This window comes from Sus scrofa, chromosome 13 (genome assembly GCF_000003025.6).
Source record: "Sus scrofa isolate TJ Tabasco breed Duroc chromosome 13, Sscrofa11.1, whole genome shotgun sequence".
Lineage (NCBI taxonomy): Eukaryota > Metazoa > Chordata > Mammalia > Artiodactyla > Suidae > Sus > Sus scrofa.
Genome location: NC_010455.5, coordinates 106,375,626 through 106,402,126, shown reverse-complemented (window position 1 = coordinate 106,402,126; position 26,501 = coordinate 106,375,626). Strand labels below are relative to the sequence as shown.

Below are 26,501 nucleotides of genomic sequence, written 5' to 3'. Positions count from 1 at the left end.
TTTCTTTGTTTCTTTTTTTTTTTTTTTTTGGACACAGCCACAGCATGTGGAAATTCCTGGGCCAGCCACAGCAGTGACATCCCTGTGTTCTTAACTTGTAGGCCACCAGGGAACTCCTGGACAGTATTTGAGATTCTGTATTAGATGTTTAAAATTTCAAGCATCCATGAGAAGTAAAAGTCCTGTGTCATAAATGAGAAAACCAAATTTTAGAAAGAACCAGGATTTTGACAGACTCCAAAATGTGGCTCTTCATGATTTTGTACTGTCTCCACCTTAAAAACCATGCACTTATGTATAGGCTTTGAATCAATTATGTAAATTGGTAAGGTTACAAATAGATTAATAAATATAACAGCTAAATTTAGGTAGTGAGAGGAATTTCTTTAATTATTATATTTCTGAAGTGAATCGACCCTAGTCCAGAATGTAAATGAAAAATTTTAAATAATCCTATTATACTCTGTTACTTTACTCATTAAGGAGAAATTTCTTTTCCGTCTCAATGGCAATTTTAATTTTTCTGTTAAAGGTCTGGGACTTCAATGGCCTTTGTCACCACACACTAAATGTTGGGCAAGAGGGAGCTGTGGATATTTCACATATTCTGGTTCTGAAGAAGATAATACTGGTTACAGGCTGGGACAGGTATGATATGCAAAGCCATAGGAAGGTAAAAGGAGAAAGTTTTATTTAAATCAAAATCTAAAAGAAGAAAGAACATAGAAGTCTTGACTGATTCTGAATCTTTAACTTGCTGGCGACCTAGGTGTGTGTTTGGAATTGACTGAATGCTTAGTGAATAAAAATTTTAAGATCATGTAGTTTGAGTGGCTTTCAGAAGGATTACAGTGCTTTCTCTGGACTTTGGAATCTCTCTTTGTCTTTAACCATTCCAGATAGACATGTAATACCCAGGAAGTGGGTATTAACTCCAGACGTTTACTAAATTTTATAGTCAATAAATTCTTAATGTAGAAATTACATTCCTTCAACTGTAGAAGGAACTCATTCTTTCTTCTATTGTTACTTAGTTTAAATTGCAGCACAAGAGGGGAACAGCCGGCTGAAATCTGTTAGCTCCTCTTTCATATCAGGGCAGAGAAGGGCCTTTCACAGCCCACTTACTTTTCTTAAGCAGCAATTTTTCCATTTCATTACAAGGAAAATTACTGTTCTTTCTTTTTTTCTTGGGAGAACTAAGGGATCATAAACAGAGCCTTTTCTGTGGCATTGTATAAGCACTAGGAAAATTAAAGTGTGCTGTGTTTCAAAAATATATTGTCCATAAATTCAACAGTTCACAAAATACTGCTCTAAGAGGTGCTTTGTCCAAAATTATTCACTATAGAATTATAACCTTAAGGGTTTAAAGCTAGGATTAAATCAGATTTTATATCTGGAAAACTAGGAGTATTTATTTGGGGATTTTTAAATCAATTCTAGGAAAGACTTTTTTTTTTTTTTTTTCCTAATGCAAATAGGCACATACAGAGAAGAATATATAGTGTCATGCACAACCTAGTTTTCAGACAGAGTTAGACTATAAGGAAAGAAGGATATAGTTCAGATTATTCTACTTGCTATTAAAAACTAATTTAGTCATCCTCACCTTTGAAAGACAAAGCTTCTTCATATTCCTGGGAGCAATCATGATCCATCAGTGACTCACGACCTCTTCAACAGACCAGGGCCTAGTGATCTCTGTAATTAGGCGATGGCAATGAATAAGTGAAGTTCTCTAACATCATTGCAGGGTAGATGTGTAGCACCAGATGATCTGCTTTAAATTTGAACAGAATGAAAAAGAACTTTAAAAAATTAATCGCTATTAGTCAAAACCTTGGCAATATCATTTTATTAATCATATTGTTGAGACACCTCTGGTTAGAAATTAGTATCAAATGTGAGGTTTTTTTATTGCTTACAGGGATAAATTTTGAAAGCTTAGGTGTGCGGAGTCATTCAAAAGTGGTTTAGAGGAACCTCGATGTTCTGCCTATATTAATGGGTAATCACTTTCTATAATCTTGGGGAGGAAATTTTGGGAACATTGAAATGAGAGGATTCTTATCACTCCTCTCATTTTCCTCCATCTTCTCCATCTTCTGCGAAGTTGTCAGGACTTGGATCCCTTAGTTGGAATTGAAAGTTGATGGAGTTCCTGTCGTGGCTCAGCAGTTAACAAACCCGAATAGCATCCATGAGAACGTGGGTTCCATCCTTGGCCTTCCTCAGTGGGTTGGGTATCCACCCTTGCGAGTGAACTGTGATGTAGGTTGCAGACGAGGCTTGGATCCCGAGTTGCTGTGGCTGTGGTGTAGGCCAGAGGCTACAGCTCCAATTGGACCCCTTAGCCTGGGAACCGCCATATGCCTTAGGTGCGGACCTAAAAAGAAAAAAGACAATAAAAAAAAAAAAGAAAGTTGAATCAATACATTCCCAATTATATTGTTTTACTTTCATATTGATGAATTTAAAATCATGTTTTCTAAGTAGGAGGTCTTATGTTAGGATAGATTTTGTAGGATCTTTGCAGGGTCGTTTTTTTAATTCTTTTAACTAAAGAGGCAGAAGAACAGATCTTTTTTTTTTTTGGTTATAACTTAGGAAGGATGGTCCATTAAGCCAATTCCTTAATAGTTTAGTGATTTGAGAAGAAATAATTGTAAGACTGACAGTCAGCTTATTAAGCTTTCTTTCAAACCCAGAGGAGGCTGTTAAGTTATACTGTAAGTTTATTTTATTTTATTTTATTTTACTTAGGCCACTAGGGCCTGCCATTACATCCTAACTTTACATTTAGATTCTATTTAAATAAAGAAATTATTTTGATAATTCTGTCCAAGATAGAATAGAAACTACAGGTATTGAGTTAGGTACCTAAATATGCCATCCGATTTACTTTATTTATAGTACTTTGTAGCATTACACATTTTACATACATTATTCAATTTAGTCCTTAACTTCATCTTGGAAGGTAGGCAACATTTTATAGATATATCAAATCCCTATCTTCAGCTCTTATCTCTCTAAACTCACTTATCCATTTACTTGATGGATTTGTCTGACTGCAATCCCAAATTCAACATATTTTAAACTGAATGTATTATTCACTCCCTTTCCCTAAACATGCTTATTCTTAGATTCAGAGCTTTAGTTAACAGCCAGGCATTCTGGTCATCCACCATGCTGTTCCCTTCTCACTCAACTTCACAACCAAGGAGTCACTAAGTCTTATCTATTTTATATTCTAAATGTTTTTTTCGAATATAGTCCCTTTACTATTCAGCTGTGTAATTCAGATCATTTCTGCATACATGAATGTCACAGCCTTCTTATTTGTTCTGTCCTCTAGTAATACCTCCCTTTTACCTCTTGAAGAGATTTTGTTCATTTCAATGATTTCCACATTTCTTTCTACAATGCAGTCTATCTATGTCACTTCCTTGTTTAATGCCTTTTGAAGTGTCTACCAAAAAAAAACCTGAAGCTCCCTCTGGCCTGGACCAAGTCTTAGTTTCATACTAACCCATTCTTATGTACGTTCTAAACTCAAATAACAACTTGCTGTCAGAATGTTCCCAATCAAACCATATCATACTCTAATAAAAATGATTAAAAAATCTTGTTAAATACATGGTCATATTTATGTTGGTAAAACTAAATGAATAGAGGATCAATTATACTTGAATTTAAAGTAGTCATGTACTATGTATAGTTCTGGTAAAAGCAAATAAATAATCATATTAGTATAAGATTTTATCTTAATCTTATGCCCCAAAATTCTATGATTCTATATTTATAGCTCTCTATAAACTCAAGTTCTTCATTTTCCCCATTTTTTTTTAGTTTGTTTGGTTAAAGGAGAAGCCTCTGTTTATGAAGATTTTATCTCTGTAAAATATCTAGACTTGCCCAAATACGAAAAAGAGAATCTTTCATATAATTTCAAATAATTCTGAAAATGTGATTAACAGTAGCACTCTTCACAGAGCTATTTAAAAAGTAGACACTCAATAAATAGCTGTTGATATAATTTTATTTCTAAAAGTATTTTTAAGGGAAATGAGATTAGAGATTTGAAGCTCTTTAACAATAAAACTTATCTATCACAAGATACTAAATTCTTAATAATTGCCTCACTAAGGAACCTACATATAATCTTACACATGACTCAAGCAATTTCTATTATTAGGATAAAAATCAGAATGAACATTTCCAAAGCTGTGACTTACTCTGAATAATCTTGGAGGCTAGGAGGGGGCGAGTATGTCTGAAATTCACAAATAACCCTCAAAACTAATTTTGTGATGTTTTCAGTGTCCAAAATTGGACTCTACAGATTTTAGGAAAAAGCATAAAAATGAACTGATTTATACTGAACTCATTCTCTACCTTTGAGATACTCCCTTTAAGCTGAAAAAACAGTGGATCGAACATAGATAGGTTCTTATGATAATTGGACTAGCAACACATGAACAGTTAACCTCTGAGGGAACAAATGGTTGACTGTGTTCTTTTGTTCTCCCATGACAATTTTTATGTGATAAATTTCGGTAAAAGTTATTTTCCTGGCTCATTCATCCTAAAAGAGGTTTTTAAAAACATTAAAATTTTTCTGTTTTACACTTGACAGGTGAACTAATTTTGTTTTCACAGAATTAGTCATCATCTCTAAATTCTGAATTAGAGATAGGACATAATCACAAGATGACAGAGTGACTTGGTAGCAGTTCTCATTGGTTTTCAAATGTGAGGTGTGGAATGGAAAGGGTAAACTCCTTCAATGTCAGAAAGAACAAATCTGTGACTCCTAAAATGGCCTAAAAATTGGCTCATTCTGCACTTCAATTTTACTCTTGGCAAAAGTACAAACTTAAAAAAAAGTTATCTTGGAAATGTACAAAGTAAGAAATACAGTGTGGCTTCTGAAGTTATTTTAAGGATAACTGTCATTTCAAATGAAAGTTTCAGGTTAGGTTTTAAGGGAAAGGTGGCAGCTAATTAGTTTCTCACCATTTTGACACACAGGGTCAAATATCAGAAGGGCTACTTTTTACAACATCTTCTGAAAAGCATTTTGTGCCTTTGGGTGGTACTTCCTAAATATATCTAGCTAGTATGAGTATCTTGGCAAAGAAGACATGTGACATTGAATTTTGGCTGAACGATAATAGAAGAGGTATGGATTGACCTCTTCCCTCTCACTCCTACCCTCACGCTCTCCATTCCCAAAAGGTAGTATCTTCCACTAAACTTACCAATAGGTAAAGATAAAATTTAAAATGTTTACATATAAAGATATTATGAGATTAACTGCAGTTTCAGAACTTCAGATTACCTTACTCACTTTGCTAAGCCTTATATTAATATTATGAAAATAACATTGTTATTGATTAAAAATAGAATAATTCACACCTTGACTCAACAATATTTGTTTGGGGAAAAAACAAATCTTTGCTCTCCTAAAGCTTATTTATGGTAGGAGAGGGAGAAAAGAAAGAGACAAATATAGACAATGATACCACATAATGGTAATGTAATAAAGAAAAATGATGTAGGTGAGAGATGAAAGACTCAAGGGAGAGTGTTTACCTGGGTGGTCAGGAAAGGCTTACTCTAGGAGGTACCATTTGAGCAGAGAATTTTTCAGTCATTAATTTTTCAGTCATATTAATTTTTCAATCATTAATATGTATTGAATACTCACTATGTGTAGGTCACTATGCTTGCTTTGTAGGGTTATAGAAAAAGACAAGACTCCTGGTTTCTGAGAGCTTACAATCCAGCAGAGGAGCAGTGACTCTATAATATTATTTGTATGTTGTAACTAAAAGTAAACGGTGTAAGAGGTCAGAAGAAAGAAGTATTTCTTTCAACTCTAGTTATTAAGAAGCTTACAGAACAAGGCAGACCTTAGTGAATGGGTGTTCGGAATGGTAGATGTGGGTCTGTGTGTGAAAGGAAATCCATGGGGAGATGGAAGAGCTCATCACGCACAACAGCAAAGCAGCTGGAAGTGCGAAGACTGCGTGGAGAACAGTTAGAGGACTGCTGGGCTTGACCTTGGACATGCGCTTCAGAAACAGCCCCTGAATCCCACTAACAGCTCCAAAGAGCAGGAGCTTTTTGCTTTGAAAAGTAAGGAAAGAAGAATACAGGGGAAAATTCTAAAAAAAGTTGATAGGACCCAAATATTACTGGGTCTTCAGTAACAGGCCTACACATTTGAATTTTGTCATGTAGGAGATAGAAAAAAATAAGAATTTTTTTTTAACAGGGTATGAGACTTAACTTTGATCATGATGTTTCCCCACTCCACCTAGAGTGACTTCCTCTTCCAAATCTTGCCCCTCACTTGTGGTGCAGCTCACATATGACCCCTCCACTCAGCCTTCTGTGATTCTACCCTGGACCTCCATGGCCATTGATCAGTACTTTCTTGGCACTTAGCACGTTTCACTTTGCATTTTAGTCATGTTATGCTCATGGCTCTGACCCCTGCATCAGCATGAATGGGGATTTCCATGGAGAAAACAGGAAATGTTTGTAGAATGAATACTTATTAAGTGCTCCCAAATAGAATGATTAATCTAGTAGTGGGATGAAGAATGTGCCAGAGATGGGTTAGCATATAGACAGTGAAATTGGTTAAGAGGCTGGTACAGCCATGAGGTAGGAAGTACTGAGCTGAGCTGGGAAGCTGCTATTGGTTATTTAAAATAAAAATGAAGGAATGAATAGGTAATATGTCGGGGAGGCAGAATTTGAGGTTTTTTTTTTTTCTTCTGTCTTTTTGTCTTTTCTAGGGCTGCACCTGCAGCATATGGAGGTTCCCAGGCTAGGGGTCTAATCAGAGCTGTAGCTGCCGGCCACAGCCACAGCCATAGCAACGCGGGATCTGAGCTGCATCTGCGACTTACACCACAGCTCATGGCAATGCCTGATCCTTAACCCACTGAGTGAGGCCAGGGATCAAACCCGAAGCCTTGTCGGATTCCTTAACCACTGAGCCATGATGCGAACTCCAGAATCTGAGTATTTTATTTGACTGGGGAAGAGAAAGATATGCAGTGGGCTGGCTTTCTGGTCTCTTAACCAAAGTCAGGAATTTGGGGGGTTCTGCTGTGGAGGGAAGACAGAAAATTTGGATTTTTGATATGTTGCTGATGAGATCCATAATGGAATGGTCAGCTGTCTAGTGGGAACTACTCAACGCTGGAAAAAGTTATGAATGAAAATAGATTGAAGAGCCATTTGTATAGAAGTGAGATGGGGAAGTATGGTGGTCTCCAAAATCCCTGAACAAGCCCTTCCGTGAGAAGGGAGTGGAGGAATGACAGTAAGTAATGTCCATTTTAAAGGGAGTAAGAGAAAGAAGGGAGGGAAAGTCGAGCAGGAGGAATGGAAGGTCAGAGAGCTGAGAAGAGAAGCAAGGTGCATTGGGAGACCTCCATCAGAGGATGAGGTGTTACACTGCAGGGCAACTGGGAGACTTTTCGAGTGGGCAGAATAGAAGCAAGGCTTTGGAAAAGTGAAGAGAGGATGTGGGTGAAGACACCAAGCCTGGGCTTACAGACACTCCTTTGAAATGCAGGTGGCTCCAGAAGGAGGCAGAAGCTTACCAGAGGCTGGAAGCCAGAGTTGAAATCAAGGGGAAATGGGAAGCCCCCACAAAGTAATACCCCATAATTTAATTTTTAGGCTCCTCCCTTCCCCACCAGGCAGCAGACATTTCATTTTCTATTCTTCCTGGTCTGTCCTCAAATTTACTAGCAGTGCCCCAGGATACTGACTTTTTAAAAACTACTATTTCTGTTCAAAGCATACCTGTCCTATGTCCCATTCCTTTGAAGTGGCATTTTCCAAATGTATTCCACAACTAGTAGTTCTTTAAGATGCTGCATGAGAAAGGACTCTGGGCAAAGAAGTCTGGGAAATGCCATAGGGGATGTGAACATCTTAAATGTCTTAGATGCTCTGATTAAAAAAAAAAAAAAACCTTAAATTATTTTGTTTAAACTATCAGATATTATTTGTTCACAGACTCTTCCCTTTTCTCTTATTACTGTCACAAAACATGGGTTCCATGTTACCCATATGGAGAAATTTTGCTTTCAGGTCTTAGTGATGGATAATTCATCTTATAAATGCATATGTATTTGGTGTTAAAGATTGTGAAAGGAAGATTAACCATCTGATAGTAAGTATTCATAATTTACCAGAAAATTCAAGAGAAAATCCAAAAGGAAGTTCAGTGTGGGGATTCAGCCATATGGATGACAAGTGGGAATGAAATTGTAGGCAGCTTTGTCTTTTAGTCTTTTAGACTTCTCAAATTACAATGCACAATGGTTACTCAATATCTATATTGCTTTTAGATCCACAGCTAAATGCTCTATCCCTTTTTACTAGGGCTATTACTGTGTTCCGACCTCAGAACTTCAATCAATTTTTCATCCACCCTGAAGAATGGAAGGGAGGAGTACAGCACCGTGACGATATCTTATGTGCTGCATTTTTACCTCCACAAACTCTTGTTACAGGTTACTTGAACCCATCACTTGACAATCGGTGATGAACATTGTTGTTATTTTTTGCCTCATTCACTTTGAAAAAGCTTTTTCTCAACTGTAGAATGAATAGATTTCTTAAAGAAGCAGTCCCTGCACTTAAAGCTACTCTTGGTCCTTATTTCTAGGGCCATATGATAGTGGTAATGACCATCAGCTCCTGAGTCTGGCTACCTGGCCTCAGATTCTGGCTTCACCACTTGCCAATACATCATGATGAGCAAGTTGTTTGAATTCTAAATTATGATTTTTCTCTGGCTAATAATGATATATCAGAATCTTGGTTTATAGTGAAGATTGATTGCATAAGGTAATCAGGGTAGGGGTTTAACTCAGTGCTCACAGTAAGCTGGTCAGCAAATATTAGCTTTCATCATCATCATCCTTTTTTGAGGAGCTGTGGTTATTGGGTACAAATCACACTTCCATGGCACTCAGATGTTTCGTAATAGGAACACATTAACCCTTTGGCACAATTTAAAGTCTTTGATTAAAGACTTATCTCACAAACTGTCTACAAATCCAAGCTCTTGAAAAGATCCGCAAATATACTTTGATGTGATGTATTAAAGGGGATCAGAAATTATTGTTACCATTTCCAGCCAAAGAAAACAATTTATAGGAGTTCCCGTCATGGCTCAACAGTAATGAACCCGATTAGGATCCATGAGGACACGGGTTTGATTCCTGGCCTCTCTCAGTGGGCTAAGGATCCCATGTTGCTGTAGCTGTGGTGTAGGCTGGCAGCCACAGCTCCAATTCAACCCCTAGCCTGGGAACTTCTATGTGCCAAGATTGCTGCCCTAAAAACAAACAACCTCCCTGCCCCCCCCCAAAAAAAAACCCAAAAAGCAAAAAAAGAAAAGAATTACAGGGAAAGAGCTAGGATATCCATGAAGTGTTATAATATGAGGTTTACTGCTCTATTTACATGTCAAGTTTCACTATTTTCAGAACTTGCCTGATTACTTACCAGTAGGGCCAACTCTGCAGTTGAATTTGCTTTATAGCTGTTGGGAGTCTACCCCTGCAGTATCACATACTGAAATGTGATGGAGACAAGTAATGCTGTGTAGTTGTTATGTAAAATTGTCATAAAATACCATTGCAACTGGGGAACAAATAATCTTTCTTCATTCGTTCTCATCCCACCAGTCACATGTGAAAATTTTTGGTCAAGAACTTTGCAAGTGAAGTAATTTTCTCATTTTTAATTTAATTTTATTTATTTTTGTCTTTTTTAGGACCGCACCCGAGGCATATGGAAGTTCCTAGGCTATGGGTCTAATCAGAGATGTAGCTGCCAGCCTACACCACAGCCACAGGAACACTAAGTCCAAGCTGTGTCTGTGACCTACACCACAGCTCACAGCAATGGCGATCCTTAACCCACTGAGAAAGGCCAGGGATCGAACCAGCTGCATTGCTGTGGCTGTGGCGTAGGCTGGCAGCTGTAGCTTGGATCGAACCTCTAGTCCAGGAACTTCCCTAGACTGCAGGTATAGCCCTAAAAAGAAAATAAAAATAAAAATAAAATGATAGAGGAAGGTGGATACTCTCAGGGACAGCTGATCTATGGAAACCCATCATCCTTGGCCAGTCTATGAGTTACACAGGTGCTTTCTCCAAGACAACACAGAGTTCAGTGTGTATTACGCTCTTCTCTCTCCAAATCCCAAGAAAGACACCATTCATAAGTACCAGTCTGCTTTTGTCTTCTGCACCCCACTTGATGTTGGCGCTCTGCTCAGCAGAGCTGTCCTCCCTGGGCTGCCGAGAGCAGCATTCTGGGTATGCATGTTTCCTCCCCATGACAAGCTTGGTCAGACTCAACCTCACTATTTGGGCTTTTCTATGCTTCTATGATGAGCAGTAGGAAAGGACTCTGTGTAGGAAAAGTGTTAGGATTGGAGAAAGCCACATTGAATAAAGGACATTAAAGAGAAGGAATAAGGAGTTCCCATCGTGGCTCAGTGGTTAATGAACCCGATTAGTATCCATGAGGACGTGGGTTTGATCCCTGGCCTCGCTCAGTGGGTTAAGGATCCCATGTTGCTGTGGCTGTGGTGTAGGCCGGCCGCTGTAGCTCCCATTCAACCCCTAGCCTGGGAACCTCCATATGCCGTGGGTGAAAGCCTGGAAAGACCAAAAAAAAAAAAAAAAAAAAAAAGAAGGGATAAAAAGAAGGTATACACACCACAGGAGAATAGATGGGGAGAATGGAAACCTAGGACTTGATTCACTTGCCCTCACTCAATAATAAATATGATGATGATTATTATTAACACTTGTAAAGTATTTGTAATAGACGAGGCACTATTCTAAGGCTTTGCATCCTTCATAACTGCACTATGAGAGAAAATTATTAACCCAGTTTTGTAGGTGAGGGATTTGGGGCCTCAAGTTGAGTTAACTAACTTGCCCACGGTTACACAGCTGGTAGGTGGTAGAATGAAGATTCAAACTCAAGCTATTTACTTACAAAGCCCGTATTCTGAATGCTTTATTACTATAAAATAAAAAAGGTATAACAATAAGTTCTGTCACGCTTACCAAACAGGTATTTTGTGAAGATTCTAAGTTCTTAAGTTTAACAAAAGCACTAGGAATTACTGTTCATTCATGTCTCCACATATCGAGAGGGAACTTACCAAGTGCTAGATTCCATGTAAATAACTATGCGGATGATTTCTTCTAATTGCTGTTGCTCATATTTTCTGTCTAACTTTCCGGCAGTTTGTGTTCTCTGTCCTGGCTCATTTAGGGAGTTATGATGGAGAAATTGTTCTATGGAACAATAGCACAGAAAATGCTCATCACGTCCTTCATCCTGATTACCAGCGGCTGCTAAAAACAAAATCGGGTGAGTGCAAGCCTGAAATTGAAATAGTGTGGCTGAGTCAAACCACAGTAGGCCTGGTTGTTTGTGCACATACCTGGTCCAGCTTGCTCCTAAATTATAGATGATTGGCTATAAGCTCAAGGGATTAGTGATATCATTCTCTTGTCAAAGTGACTAAAAAGAACCTTGAGATTTACTTGGCTTAGCAAATTCTCCATGGCTTGCCATTCCTTTTCTTTATGCTACATCAGCGTTTCTGAATTACTGACAGCAGGGAGCGGGCCTCTTATTTTTATCTACTTTAGTTTTTGCCAATAAACATGGCCAAATTGCCTTTGAGTGAACCTTGGGTGCTCCTTGGTAGGAAAATGGGAACACGTGTCCGCTTGATAGGCTGCTCAGGCTCAATTGAGAGCTTGTATTAAATATTATGCCACCTGGAAATCTTAAATTATTTCTTGCTTTAGAAACCTGTGAGGAGCATTAGATGGGAATATATTGTATTTTATGGGAGTTTAGCAGAGCAGATGAATATTTTATACTTAGGCAAAATGTCTTAACAATTGCCTTTCACTTTTTATTTTAGTTTCCTTAGATACTAAAGGTTTTTCCTTAGACTAATTTATTTGGGTAATGAATATGTCATTTTTCATGGCCCAGTGAGGTCCTGTTGTCTCAATTGGATAAACTCACAGAGGCGAAATTAGATTTTCACAAAGGACCGGTCATCAGATAGAGCCCTTTGGTTTGTGTGTGTGAAGAGCTAAGGGAGTAATTTGTTAGAAGGGAGAAAACTAACTTAAGAGATTTAGAGTTTACTTGGCTGCCGGTACAAAACTCTGACCTGCTTTATGTATAAAGAGCTAATCATTAGGGTTCATCTGAAGCCTCCATGAAAGGGGTAGAATTCTGCCTCTTTCTCTGCCTTGGCCCTCAGGAGAGCTCTGTCTTGCTCTTCTAGCAAATTGAATTGTGGCTGTGATTAAAAACACAGAGAGCTAGACAGGAAAGAAAAGCAGATAACATCAAATTTACAAAAGACACAAGAGGCGTTGCTATAGATTTCCTGCATTGAAATTTTGAAGATACCTCTGTATAGATTTTTCATAACCATGTAAGACTATTTATAGATCCTGAGATGAATCTTTCATTTTTATTAGTGTGGCCTGGAGATGATATCATTAGATAATTGAAGTACCATTAGGAATATCCTTTTTTTTTTTTTTTTAGGAATATCCTTCCCAAGGTAACTCACTAACATATATTGCTGAAAAACGATTCTTTAATTATATTAGTCATTATATTCATGTTCATTAAATTATTTGCAAGCTTAATATTAATCATTAGTTAATTGAAAATGCCATGATATTAGAATCGCATTTGTCTGGAATGTATCAGGATCTCTAAGACATTAGCAGTGACTGCAAAATGAAGTCTCTATTAATTCATATTAGGGGAAAACACTGTAAGTGGGTATGGAGTATGAGAAACAAAAATGGAATCAAGTAATCCTTGAAGTTGGGGTTGAGGATGTGAGTAGCAGAAGGCCCTGTAGATATTGACTGGACTCTTATTGTGAGACTTGCTGGAATCATGGGAGACCCGTGATGGAGGTAGGCTTATGGTTTTTTGCACGTGTTTGAAAAGCAGATGTTTCTGTTCATTAAGACACCTGGCTTGTCTCCATCTTAGATACAGAGTCTCAGAAGTTTCTCAGTGCTGGGAAGAGATGCTCCACCCTCCCCATAGCAGACCAGGCTACCCTGGGAGCCTGTTCCTTAGAGACGGACACAGAGCGCAATAATGCTGTTATGAGGCTTTGCTTCCTTGAAGCAAGAAAAAACACCGCAGCAACAGGTGAAATATATAGACTTCTTTGGTATCTTGTAAAATGTGGGAGCAGGGAACAATAAAGAAAGTTCAATCTAATCTGATCTGGGTCTGGTAGAGTTTGTGTCTAGCAAAGAATCAGTATGGGTGGTGGGTGGCCACAGGCTATGGCAAACAAGGTTGGGGTTAAGGAGGATGGGTCCAGGAGCAGGGCTAGATTAGACCCCACAAGCAATTTACACAGTGCTGTGTATGTCAGGATCAGAAAGAGAACAACTCTGGGCAACAATCAGAACTGGTGTTCTAGCCATGGCATAGAGGTTTGGTAGGAGGGGGGAATAGCAAGAAATATGCCCAATATATGAGCCAAAGTCTAGGTCTACAATGGCATGGAAGAGTTGAGTTTGAGACGACTACACTGGCATCTGTTATCAAAATGGGCTAGGAGAGGAGTTCCCTGGTGGCTCAGTGGGTTAAGGATCTGGTGCTGTCATGCTGTGGATCTGATTACCGCTGTGGTGAGGGTCAATCCCTGCCCATGAACTTCTGTATGTGCATCCAAAAAAATTGGGCTAGGAGAAAATAGTGAGAAACTGAGATTGGGGACAATAGGGAAATTTGAAATAGCTGCTGCTAAATGCTGATCCCAGATCAAGAGAGCTGTCTGCTCTTTATCTTTTTCTTTTTTTTTTTTTTTTTTTTTTTTTTTGTGGAGGGGCTGTGGATAATGCTAAGGGGGTCTTTATCAGCTGTGTATCCTTTCCAGAGTAAGTCAGAGTTCTGGTTAGAGCTTCTGCTAGGATTATGCTGATACTGGTGCCACCATATGATGTACCATAGTTATTTGATGTTATCATATATGAAATAACTATTTGCTTAATTTCCCCTTTGGCTTCAATGGCTGCATTCGCAGCCTGCATTTTCCCCAAATTAAAAATCTGCTTCTGGAGTTCTCGTTGTGGCACAGCAGAAATGAATCCGACTAGTATCCATGAGGATGTGGGTTTGATCTCTGGCCTCACGCAGTGGGTCGGGGATCTGGTGTTGCCATGAGCTGTGGTGTAGGTTGCAGATGTGGCTTGGATGCAGTGTTGCTATGGCGTAGGCTGGCACCTGTAGTTCCAATTCAACCATAGTCTGGGAACTTCCATATGCTGTGGGTGCGGCCCTAAAAATAAAATAAAATAAAACCCTGATTCTGAAAACAATGCATGATTTTTAAATATTTATCTAAAAATACATTTTTTTTTAGTTTTAGAAGTTTTTTTTCTTAACATTAGGAATCTAGTCATTATTAGAAACAAGTAAATATATCTGAATCATGTTTTCCATATTCACTTTCTCATATTCAATTTGCAGATGGAAAATCTGCATGATTTTCATAAAATTGTTTTCAACATTAAAAATCAATAAAGATATATACCCTTATTAGAGTTTTGAAATCATTATGGCATATTTAGAATAGACCCTGAAATGGTTAGATTCTGAAACTTCCTGTTTTCTGAACACACTTATACTCACAAAATGAACAATTATCATGCAACTGCTCTCATTTCCTCAACACTAATTCCTCTTTATGTTATCAGTATTCCCAAATTGTTTCCACTGAAGCGGCTACATACCATTATTTCTACCTTAAACAGATATGATTGTTAATAGGCAGCACATTTGTGAAGCAAATTGGAAGTCATCTGCAGATTTATCAAATAATAGGAACTTTGCCACAGAAGAATAATTTAGGTAAAGTGCTTTTACAAAGCATATACAAATGGAAAATGAAAAGGTTATTTCTAGACCCATGAACCAAAAAAATTGTTCCATAAGGGCTTACAACCAATTCTTGATCAAAGATTAAAAAACAAGCTCATAAATAGAATTCAAAGCATGCAACTACATAGAGAAATCAACAGCTATGCTGCTCTAACTACTTATAGGCATCCAGCTCTGTGCATGAGGAATTTGACTTCTTTGGTCTGTGTGCCCAATGGGTAATTAAGAAAGATGGGTTTTATGTAATTAGAACATTATCATAATGTTGAAATGAGTATTTTATAAGTTTATTTAACAAACTAATTCTATCAAAATTAAAAACCCCAAATCATATTAAAATAATGAATGAAGGAAAGGTAACTAGATTTTATGGAACATCTTACACATCCTATCTCTTTTAATACTCAACACAAACCAGTGAAGGTAGCATAGGGTTATCTCCATTTTATATCTGAGAAGATCAAAGTTCTGGGAATTGATCTCAGGGCTACACATCTCTCCAACATCCATGATTTCCACAGGGCAAACTGATGAAGAAGTTTCTGGTGTTCATTACCATAGTTTTCCTAATGAGCTGTTCTCTCACATATTAGGGGGAGCCAACCTGGTGTCATGTGGAGGATCTGGGTATGTCAGATTCTGGGATACATTTAAGAAACAACTTCTGGCTGAATTTTTGGCTCACAGAGGAGTTGGTTCCATTATCATGTCTACTGGCAAATCAAATCGATACCTCGCCACAGGAGATCTTGAGGGGTGGTTGAAAATCTGGAATATAGAGGTACATGGAAAAAGTCTCACATTAATTATTTCTGATTGCCTTTTGTTGCAGATAACTGTGCATCAGGTTTTGTCTGTTTTCTAGATAAAGGAAGAAATGATCAGTCCGAGTATTTTAAAGAAAACTTGTATTGATCAGAGACTTCTTTTAAATAATTCATAGGGAAAAAAAGATTTTCTCAATATTGAAAAATCTTCTGTTACTGTGTAGTCAAGTCAGTCACCCAAATTAGGAATGCAATATTGTGAGTACGGTCTTGCAGCATTTTTTGAGAATAAATAATTAAGATATGCCTTATTTGAAATGAGACTGTAAACATAATTTAAATAGAATACTTGGTCTTCATCTAACATTATCGTCATCCTAAGTAATTCTGAGATTTTACAGGTATGTGTGTGTCACTTATTACCTGCTCAGTTTTCTTTTCTTTTTTCTTTTATTTTTTTGGGGGGGGGTGGGGGGAGGAGGGGTGACACCTGAGGCATATGGAAGTTCCCAGGCTACAGGTTGAATAGGAGCTACAGCTGTGGGCCTTCACAACAGCCACAGTGACATAGGATCCCAGCCACGTCTGTGACCTACACCAGTGTTCATGGCAGTACTGGATCCTTAACCCACTGAGCAAGGCCAGGGATCAAACCTGCAACCTCATGGATACTAGTTGGGGTCATAACCGCTGAGCCACAATGGGAACTCCCTCAATTTTCTAATAATACTATAAAGTTGGATAATATGTGACTACCTATACATGATAAAGTTCATCAACTTTATCAAATAGCTGACTTTACTGTTGATTTTTTTCTTTCCATATTCCCACTCCTCCTCCTTCCTTTTTCCTATTTCTCTAGGTAGTCAAATCAGTGAGAAACCTTTTCCTGAAAGTTTTCAGGAAATCGTTCTTCTCACCTCTGTTATCATGAGCTATTCTTTTGCATTTGTATCACAGATTGCTGTTCCGAAATGTACCTGTTTCAATTTCAGTATCAGACTTAAAAAAATGTGTTATATCACATTTAATATTTGGATATTTGTGAATTTTGGCATTTCTTTTCATTCAGGAGTACTGTCTTAATTCCAATGAAAACAAACTCACACAGGCCCCAACTCTGATAAGATCATTCAGACCTCATGAAGACTGGATAAGTTCCTTAGCGATGTGTGAGCCTGGCAGCCGCTCCCTGGTTCTCTCCGCCTCTGCAGATTGCAGCATCTGTGTGACTGATGTCTGCAGTGCTTCTGTCCGGATCTTTGGTCAGGTAGAAAGATTGCTTCTTTATTATTCTAATATTTACTTGACATTTAAGATGAACTTGGCCTGATTTCCATTTGAATCTCATCGGCTATTAAAGTTCATTAGTCATGAAAGAACTGATTTCCATTTCTGGAACCGTAGCTCCAGGCCTCCCTTATTAACCATGGCAGTTCCATCCACTGGAGGACACTGGAGACGTGAAAAGATGAGGAGCTCCAGGCAGCTCAAAATGTACCAGGATTTCTGAGAAAAATTTTTCCTCTAAAATAAGTGAATCCTTTCAATGGCTAAATTTAGTAGAAATACAATGTGGATAAAATTAACGTGTTATCATTAAGCAGATAGACTCTGACAGTCAAGTAAAACTCAAGATACTATAAATACAAACAATTTTAGAAAAAAATGAACTTTGCTGTTCATTGTCTAGTTTACTCCTGCCAAAGTAGCAATCGTTAGTGTTTGCTGAGTTTTTCTTGTATGCCTGTGGCCCTGTTCTGAGGTCTCTACATGAATTATTTCATGTAATCTTCAGAATTGCCCATCCCACGAGGGAGGAAAGCTTATTATTCCCATTTTGCAGAAGAGGAAACAGAGGCACAGAGAGTTTGATTAAATTGCCAGAGCTCACAGAACCTAAGAAGTGGTAGAATTTGTTGTTTAACTCAAGCTGGCTCATTTCCAGTTCATGCTTTTAACCCCTTCCTCCCAGGGAACCAATCTCTGATTTATATCTGCCTATTAAAAAAAAAAAATGGAAGTAGAGGGGCATGGAAAAAGAAGAACATATTCATTGTCTCACATTTCTTTTTTTCATTTGTTTTCCTGGGAACTCAGCTCCTGTCCCCTTTGGGCTTTGGGGAACAAAATATCAGTTTGATCTGTTTCAGTCAGTACTGTTCAAACATGGTGGTATGACTAGCCCAGAACCCCAGTTTCCATCTGGTTCCAGTAGCCTCTGGTGCTGCTTTCATGCTGATTCTCTTTGTTGGGAAGACAAAGTCTGTTGTTGCTTCCTTTGTGAGGTCAGCTTGAGGATGTCAACCTGCACTTAAAGAATTCTTTACACCCCTATAGGACATGAAGGATGATGGTAAATCAGAAAATAATCTGGGTAGGCGGACCTGTGTTTGACCAAGAAATGTGGGCGTCTCCATGTGACACTCTGGAGAGCTGTACAATTGCTTCCACTCTGTAAATAGAGCAAGTGCTAGACTTTTCTCAGTCAGGAAAAAGAGTGTCTGAGTGGGAACTCAAACGGGCATGTGGGCAGGTGTGGTGAGATAGACAGTGTGGGGCACAGCTGGCATCATGAACATGAAAGGAGTTGAAAAGCTGCTTCTGGAGAAGTCAATGCAATGCTGACCTTGCTATAGGCTCTGATGGGATGAGGGGCAAGTTACTGGCCAGGCAAAGACACAAGTGTCATCAAGCTGGTGGTGTCAGAAGCTAAGTTCCTTAGATGGTGCTGAAGCAAGAAATAGGACTGTTCCAGGTATGGGCAACTTATATATTGGGTGCACCAAACACAATCTTTGCCTAAATTTTATTTTCGTGAAGAAATATGTGCTAGTAAAACTGTTCATTTTTATACCTTTGAGAGTTTTCCTTCGTTGCTTTGTAAAGTTCTTTGTATTTTGAAGGACTTCACCCTCAAAAAGTCTGCATGAAAATAGTTTGTTTTTTTCCCTTCTGTTCAAGACAAGAAAAGAGCCACCAGAGCTGGGTAGTTTTAGAAAGTAAAGGCTGGCAAAGTGGGGACAGCTGGGTTTTCTAGTCCCTTCTGCCTGAGCTTTACATTTAAAAAAAAAAAAACTCACTTTTATCAAGCTGTCTTGGATATGGGTGCTGCTAGTCCCAAGGGGTGCAGGAGGGAGAGGGAGGGGAGGAGGTGAAGGGAAAAGAAGGAGGAAAAGAAAAAATTAGCAGATACTAGAAAATAGCAACAGAGAATGTCCTTCTCATAGTGTAAGAAGAGACATCCTTTCACAAAAACCAAAAAACAGAAAGATATGGGAGGCAGATAGAAATACTTAGATAGCAAGAGACTCAATTAATAAATATAACTAAGATTAGAAGAATTTTTCCCGAACCAACTTTATTTGTACAGCATAGTGACTTTTGACCTACATTGGAATGTTGCAATTGTCCTTTTGTTGAATAAATTCCATTCCAGCAATTATAAAAACAAAAGGACAAGTGATAATGTATTTTAATTTCCTGTATTAAGCCTTCATTTTCCAATCATACTCAGTCTGATTAAAGTATTCAAAATGTAGTGCAGTGTTATTCAATATATTTCATAAAAGAAGTCTTTTTTAAAAAAACAGTGTACCACTTTTATAACATAGTTATTGATCTGAGGTTGGTTTTCAAGTTAGATTTTTAAAAGTAAGTGGTATGGTGTGTCTATTTCTAGAGTTGGAGAGATGGGGTGGGGATGGTTTGTCTGTGGAGATACTTTTATCCCGGGAAACTGTCAAATGATTGCGGTATAAAAAGAAATTAGATGATGTGGGTGCTTCTTCAGTGCTCATCTCAGCACTCACCACGGCTGCGGTGGGCAGAATTTGTGTTTGGGCCCCTCCACAGCTGATTGCTCTGATGGCCAGTGATGCTGATGGAGCATTTTTACCCAGAGTTTAAAATTTGACTTGGTCGCCCATGTTTAAACATCTTAATGGTTCCATGTAATCCAGATTTCTAGCTTCTCTTGGGAAAGAACATATGTCATTCCCTGAGAGTAGCTCGGGCCCCTTCGTGGAAAGTGGGTTCTCGCTAATTCAGTGCAGTCCCATATTTCTTTCTCTTTTGCATGTGCATACCAAGGGTGAAGCTCGTTTGCTATTTATCATCTTATCTGAAATTTGATTCATTCATTGACACTAGCTTCCTGACCCCTCTGGGCATTTTACTTTGCAAACCCTTCTGATAAAAGTTGGTCAATTTGTAGGCCAGTCAGATGTACTGGGGATTCCTAATATTCCCTCACATCATGCTGGCCATGTGCCCTGGTGCATCCCTATGGATGCAGTGTGAACCACAAGACAAGGGAATTGCTTCTGTGTTTAAAACACATAGGGTAGATTGTCAGTGGGGAGCTCTTGCTAGATGGAGACATATTAGGAATTGTAGCCAAGATCTGTGAAGACATATGTTTTCTTGGAAAAAGTACTCAATAATCGGACTGGCTTTTGAGATTTGAGGGGGAGGGGAAGGGGCAAAGAAAATAGTTATATGAAAAATTCTGAAAATTCTGTGTGTGTGTGTGTGTGTGTGTGTGTGTGTGAGTGTCTATGTGTCTATTTATAGCCGCACCCACAGCATATGGAAGTTCCCAGGCTACAGGTTGAATTGGAGCTGTAGCTGCTGGTCTGCAGAACAGCCACAGTAACACCAGGTCCAAGCTGCACCTGTGACCTACACCACAGCTTGTGGCAATACTGGATCCTTAACACACTGAGGGAGGCCAGGGGTTGAACCTGAGTCCTCATGGATCTGAGTGGGGTTCATTACCGCTGAGCCACAATGGGATCTCCCCTGACAATTCTTCAACAAAAGCTTTGTTTTTCTTTTTAGTAAATACACATTTTGCTATTGAGGATTTTAAAGTGGAAGTACCAGTTTTTTTGCAGTTCATTATTGTCTCTTCAGAAAATTCCTGTTTGTTTCTTATGACACATCACTTTCTAACCTTATTAAAGTTATACGTGTATGTTCCATCTCCCTTATAAGACTGTTAAGCTCCTTCAGGACAGAAACCATGTCTGATTCACTTTTTGGTGTCCCTAGGTTTTCATTTGATAATCTAACACATAGTAGACACACATGTTCAAGGAAATTACATTTTCTAAAAGTAAATCTCTCTGTTTTTTTCAGGGAAAGCATTGGCAACTTGAGAACTGTTTTTCCCTTCCTAAAAGAGACAATAATTTAATGGAAAATAAGATTCAAGAGGAAAGCGCAAAGGAAATTCCTTTACTTTCCAAGGAGGAATCATGCTTGGACCCAACAAAACCTTCTCTACTTGATAAGAAAAACAAATATTCAGCAGATAGGTGGGTATATCTTACCTGTAAAGGGTAAGATAAAATTGGCCTAAACTTCCTTCTGTGCTTGGTGGAATGTCCAATGACTATCTCAAGATTTCTCTAATATTTTGATCATTGTAGAGGTGTGCGTGGCAAGGGGAAAACTTAAGATCTTAGAATGAGATCTGATTCTTTCTTCCTGCATCTGCTAAATGCTTGATTTCTATTCTTTGTCTTCTAGTCTTTTGTGTCTAATCCATCATCAACCTAATTTTGGAAATTAACCCCTTTTTCAAAAGCAGTATATGTGTGTATGTATGCTGCACATACCTATCTTAGAATGTATGTCAGATTTTACTCCTGGTTTGGGTAAGGTGCACAGAGGTTTATGTAACAGAAGTTCAAAAAGAGCTTAACTGAATTTTAGACATCACCATCATTTATGACTTCTAACCTTTCCTTTGTGTTGTTCAGCTATTTCTTCTCTTCACATCACTCTGATAGATCCCATTCTTACATTCCTCTTCCTCTCTAATGCCAGGCAATTTTAATTTTTTCTCTTGTTTCCTATACTTTTGTTAACTCATGCTCTCATAATGTCACCTTTCATATTAAACAACTTTTTGAGAAAACAATTTTATTCATTGTATTTTCTTTGATGCAATTGACATTTTTATTACCATGTACGTATATTACATTTTTTCAGGTCTACAGAAAAATTGCATAGAAAGTTACAGAGAGTTTCTATATACCCCACCCTCAACCCAACAGAGTGTGGGCATTTGTTATAATTGATGTACAAATATTGATACTTTCTTATTAACCAAAGTCCATAATTTACATTAAGGGGGTACAGTTGAGGGTTTGCTGATGACTGCACCCAGAGATCTCTGCATTGCAGCTTTGGAAATTAATATACTCTTTGTCTAAACTCTTGGGGCTCGACCCCGCCAGCTGAGGTTTTACTATTCCAGTCCCCTCACTCTGGTGGGCCTTGCCTCTTGCACAACTCCTCCTGGGTTAACTTCTGCTTGGCCAATAGGGAGCTCACACATCTTTGCCACACCAAATGTTCCACAGTTATCCCTTCTTCCCCTGTTCACTTGAGTAGTTTCAGCCACAGCTTTTTGCCTTTAGACTTTTTCCAGATATTTATGAGTCACTGGCTCACTCTGTCCATCTAATGATTACCCAGGGCACGTGTGTTAAGCTCTTTGCCTTGTTTATGTGAACAGAAGCTAGAACTACCTGAGGGGGAAGCGTCCCCCTCCTTTCCCATGGGGGTGGTACTCACTGTACACCTAAGACTGCAGTGTAATCTTCTCTTAGAATTTCTACATCCTTAGTCTGTTCTTATCCTAAGGTGGTGATTGACCTGAGTTCCAAGATCAGGTTTGGAGCTCCCTCCTTGGCAAAGTGGGCCTGCACAAGGAATCTATCTAGCATCTCACTTTGAAATATAGGAATACATTTTACCTCTTAATTAATTAATTAATTATTTTGCTTTCATACTTTTTGGACAAGGAAATAGGAGAAAAAAGTTTCCCCTTTAAACATCCTGTTACACTAAATTACCCTTTGGTATTTGTCCTTCCATTTCCTTGAATTATGGCTTGCCGAAATGTCAAGTGGCATTTTACTTTCAGGCAGAAGAATCTTTCAGTTTAGAAAGATAGCATGACCGATCCTGTACAAGAATAGAATGCAGAGAATGGAAAGACTGTGTGTACAATAAAATGCGTCCACCCAGCCACCCAACTCAACTTTACAGATAAGGAAATAAAATAACATCAGGGTAACAAGATTCATCATTCCTTCTCTTCCTGTCACACTCCTAGGAGAAGGCAGACGTCACAGATACTTCTTTGAGTATTTCAGCCAGTATATAAATTTCCCATTCTTCATGACAATCTCTGTTATTCTTTTTAAAAATTCGACTTGAATTGTTTACTTCTTTCCTGACTTCACATTTCATTTCCTCTTGTTCCATGACACTTGTATTCTGAAAATTAGTGCTAATGTATAGATTCTTAAATCCACAGATTTCTCTTAGGAGTAGAGCCCTTTGCATTCTGCCAGATTAAGTAAGAATATAGCAGAGTGATCGTTCCATATTTGTTATACATTTCTGTAGGCCTTGGGAGATATTTCTGGCAGTAAAAAGTAAACTTATCTCTGTTTACTGCATCTTTTCCGGTGATGACACATCCAAAATACCTGTGATCTTAGAATTTCTGCCTTTAGCGATTCAAATGGCCAGATTGAAATAATTTTAAGATTTGGTAGGAATAAGATAGTACAGAATAATGTCATTTTGGAATTATTGAACTAATTGAAAGAAAACTGTTGAAAACATATCCTCAGAATTGACTTGGCAGGTACATCTTCACCTCTTCCAGGAACATGTCCAGGAATCCTGTGGACACATACAGTGCAATTACCCAATGGAAGATGTCCTTCTTGGCCTCCCTACAATACTGAAGATATTACAGATCATTTTCTCCCTAAAAAGTATTCTGAAAAATGTGCCCTATTCCCAGTCAGATTAGTAAATCCCAGGAGAAAATTATGCCAGTTCTCATTCCTATGCAAAAATATGAAAAGAGTAAATATGTAAAAGAATTTAGAGAAACTAAAAGGGGAGAAGCACATTTGGTGTGTGTGTGCAGGTGAGGGGATGTTTAGAAGTAGAAACAGTAAGAAAGATGGAGATGCAAAAAAAAAAAAAAAAAAAGGGCCAAAAGAAAATGGAAAAAGCAGGAAAAATGAAGGGGAAAAATACATTATTTAAAGCCATGTTCTCATCTTAACTCTTAAGATTCTCTTTCCAGGATTAAAAAAACTTGACATTTATTATCTTTTGTCTTATATAAATACCAGGTTTCCATAATGCTTAAAGTATTTTATAATATTGTGTGTAAGTGGTAGGTAGGTGGTAAAATGCCATCTTCAATTTAAGTCCTGGGGAGACGAAGATGAATGTAGAATTTAAGAGAAAATAGGAAGTCCTAATACTAAGTTAACAGTAGACACAGAGAAATAGATTTTATTCTTCTGCAGATTCTTCAAAAATTGTTCTACCATTAGAAAATGAAAAATAAAAGAGAAAAAAACGAAAAGATAAAATGGGGGAACAAAAACCACAGTGGACATGCATTTTTCTTTATCTATGGCAATATTTGGTATCTGGACTCACAAAATTATTCTAATCTAGAAAAGTTATAAATGAAAGGAATCATTTAGAAAATATCCTTAGAATATTCCTGTATTGTGAAAATAATACATGTTGATTAGAAGAGAAATTGGAAGTACAAATAAACAAGAAGAAAATGATGACATGAAATCATTAGTAGCAAAACCACCATTAACACTTAGGCATTTCACTCTTCAGGCCTTATTCTGAGCATCTTATGCAAATAAAAAAATATACATTTTATGAAAGAAAGGACATAGTGTATATAGTTTATACTCTGTTTACCACTTAAAATTATACAGCCAGTATACTTCCATGTTAATTAATATGAGTGTCCATAGACATCAACATCCTTAATGACCCCTAGCAATTTATCCCAAAGGTTTTTAATTATTCTCTTCTTTTTATTTATTTTATTTATTTATTTTTTTGTCTCTTTAGGGCTGCACCTTGGCATATGGAAGTTCCTAGGCTAGGGGTCAAACTGGAACTGCAGCTGCTGGACTACACCACAGCCACAGCAATGTGGGATCCGAGCCACATTTGCAACCTACACCACAGCTTATGGCCACGCCAGTTCTTTAACCCTCTGATAGAGGTCAGGGATTAAACCTGCGTCCTCATGGATGCTAGGCAGGTTCATTAGTGCTGAACCACAATGGAAACTCCACTCTCTTCTTTTTAAATATTTAAACTGTTTACAAAGTTTAACAGGAAAAATATGTTTTTAAAGACCTTCATGCACAGGGGAGTCAAAATTTTAAAGGCGTCTGAGTCTTGCTAAATTGCTGTCCCAGTGATGTGTGGGCTCCACCATTAGCATTAGATGGAAATGGTTGTCTCTGAACCACCGCTGAATGGTATCATTGTCTTAAAACGCTGTTCTTGATAGATCTTCATTGCTTTAAGTTGGGTTTTTGATTATCTGTGGGAGTGAATGTTTCTTCACATGTTTATTAATCTTTAATAACTCAGTAGTGAACTTGAAAGAGGCATCTGATGTCTGCTAGACTGATTCCTTTTTTTTTATTTTTGCTTTTTAGGGCCACACCTGTGGCATATGGAGGTTCCCAGGCTAGGGGTTGAATCAGAGCTGTAGCCGCCAGGCTGTACCAGAGCCACGGCAGCATGGGATCAGAGCCGTTTCTTCGACCTACACCACAGCTCACAGCAATGCTGGATCCTTAACCCACTGAGCGAGGTCAGGGATCGAACCTGCAACCTCATGGTTCCTACAGAGATTCATTAACCACTGAACCACGATGGGAACTCCACTAGACTGATTCCTATTGAAGCCTTAAGAGAAGCACATCCCAGCCTCTTCTTGAATAAATGCTATGGGCTGCACCCACCACCATACAGATAGTCCTCTCTGCTACGGAAACACTCTTTATTACAGAATGGTGCTCATGGTAAAGTCAGATCTATCTGTTAGTAGAACTCTCTCTCATCCACCTTCATTCTTATTCTAGGGCAACAAACAGCAAGTCTGTTCTATCTTCTGACATATTTTTCTTTGGCTATGATTAAAAATATTTATGGGGAAATGATTAATTATTAGAAACCAGGATAAAATAATAAGATGGGAATTGAAACATAAATTTCTTTTAATTTCTCTATAAGTTTATATAAGGCAGAATGCACACTTAAAATTAATGTTTTTTAGATTGTGAAATAATTATGATGTTCTAATTCCATGTTATGATTAAAAGGGAACTGATATTTAATATCATTTATATGCTTTTGATTAGCTAATTATTCTTCCAGAGGTTCTTATATAGAAAATAAATTAGGAGTTTTATAAATATAAATAATATAAATATAAAATAAAATAGGAATATTAGAGCTGGCTATAGGGAGAGGTGGAATTCCCTGACCTGACTGGAAAATATTGTGTTATTCTTTTTTAAAGCATTAGTAGCCAACACTTATTGAGCTCTTTCTGTATTCCAAGCACTGTTCTAAGGTTTTTATGTGTTTAACTCGTTTAATTGTAACTATATAATCCTTGGCAATTCCTACAATTATAATCTCTGTTTCATGACTTGGAAAACAGGACAGAAAAAAGTTAAGCGATTTATGCAACTAACAAGAGATGAGCCGGGGACCCAAAGTAGACTTTCTAGCTCCTGAATCAGTACACTTTTCGGCTGCTCTGTTCTGCCTGTCCAACAAGCAACACGTGACAGTAGTGAAAAGTTGTTGGTTTCCTTGTCAAATGATGAGAGA

At 38.0% G+C, this 26,501-nt stretch overlaps 1 protein-coding gene across 4 annotated transcripts in view; it reads left to right on the top strand.

Moving 5' to 3' along the window:
• WDR49 (WD repeat domain 49) overlaps positions 1 to 26,501 on the top strand; it is a 144,577-nt gene that overhangs the window by 90,666 nt on the left and 27,410 nt on the right. For all 4 annotated transcript variants that reach the window (XM_021069761.1, XM_021069760.1, XM_021069759.1 and 1 more), the window contains 7 exons: positions 533 to 648; positions 8,419 to 8,549; positions 11,341 to 11,439; positions 13,111 to 13,275; positions 15,612 to 15,799; positions 16,858 to 17,055; positions 20,928 to 21,106. In XM_021069761.1, coding sequence (XP_020925420.1) covers positions 533 to 648; positions 8,419 to 8,549; positions 11,341 to 11,439; positions 13,111 to 13,275; positions 15,612 to 15,799; positions 16,858 to 17,055; positions 20,928 to 21,106 — 1,076 coding nt within the window. The remainder of the gene's footprint in view (positions 1 to 532; positions 649 to 8,418; positions 8,550 to 11,340; positions 11,440 to 13,110; positions 13,276 to 15,611; positions 15,800 to 16,857; positions 17,056 to 20,927; positions 21,107 to 26,501) is intronic.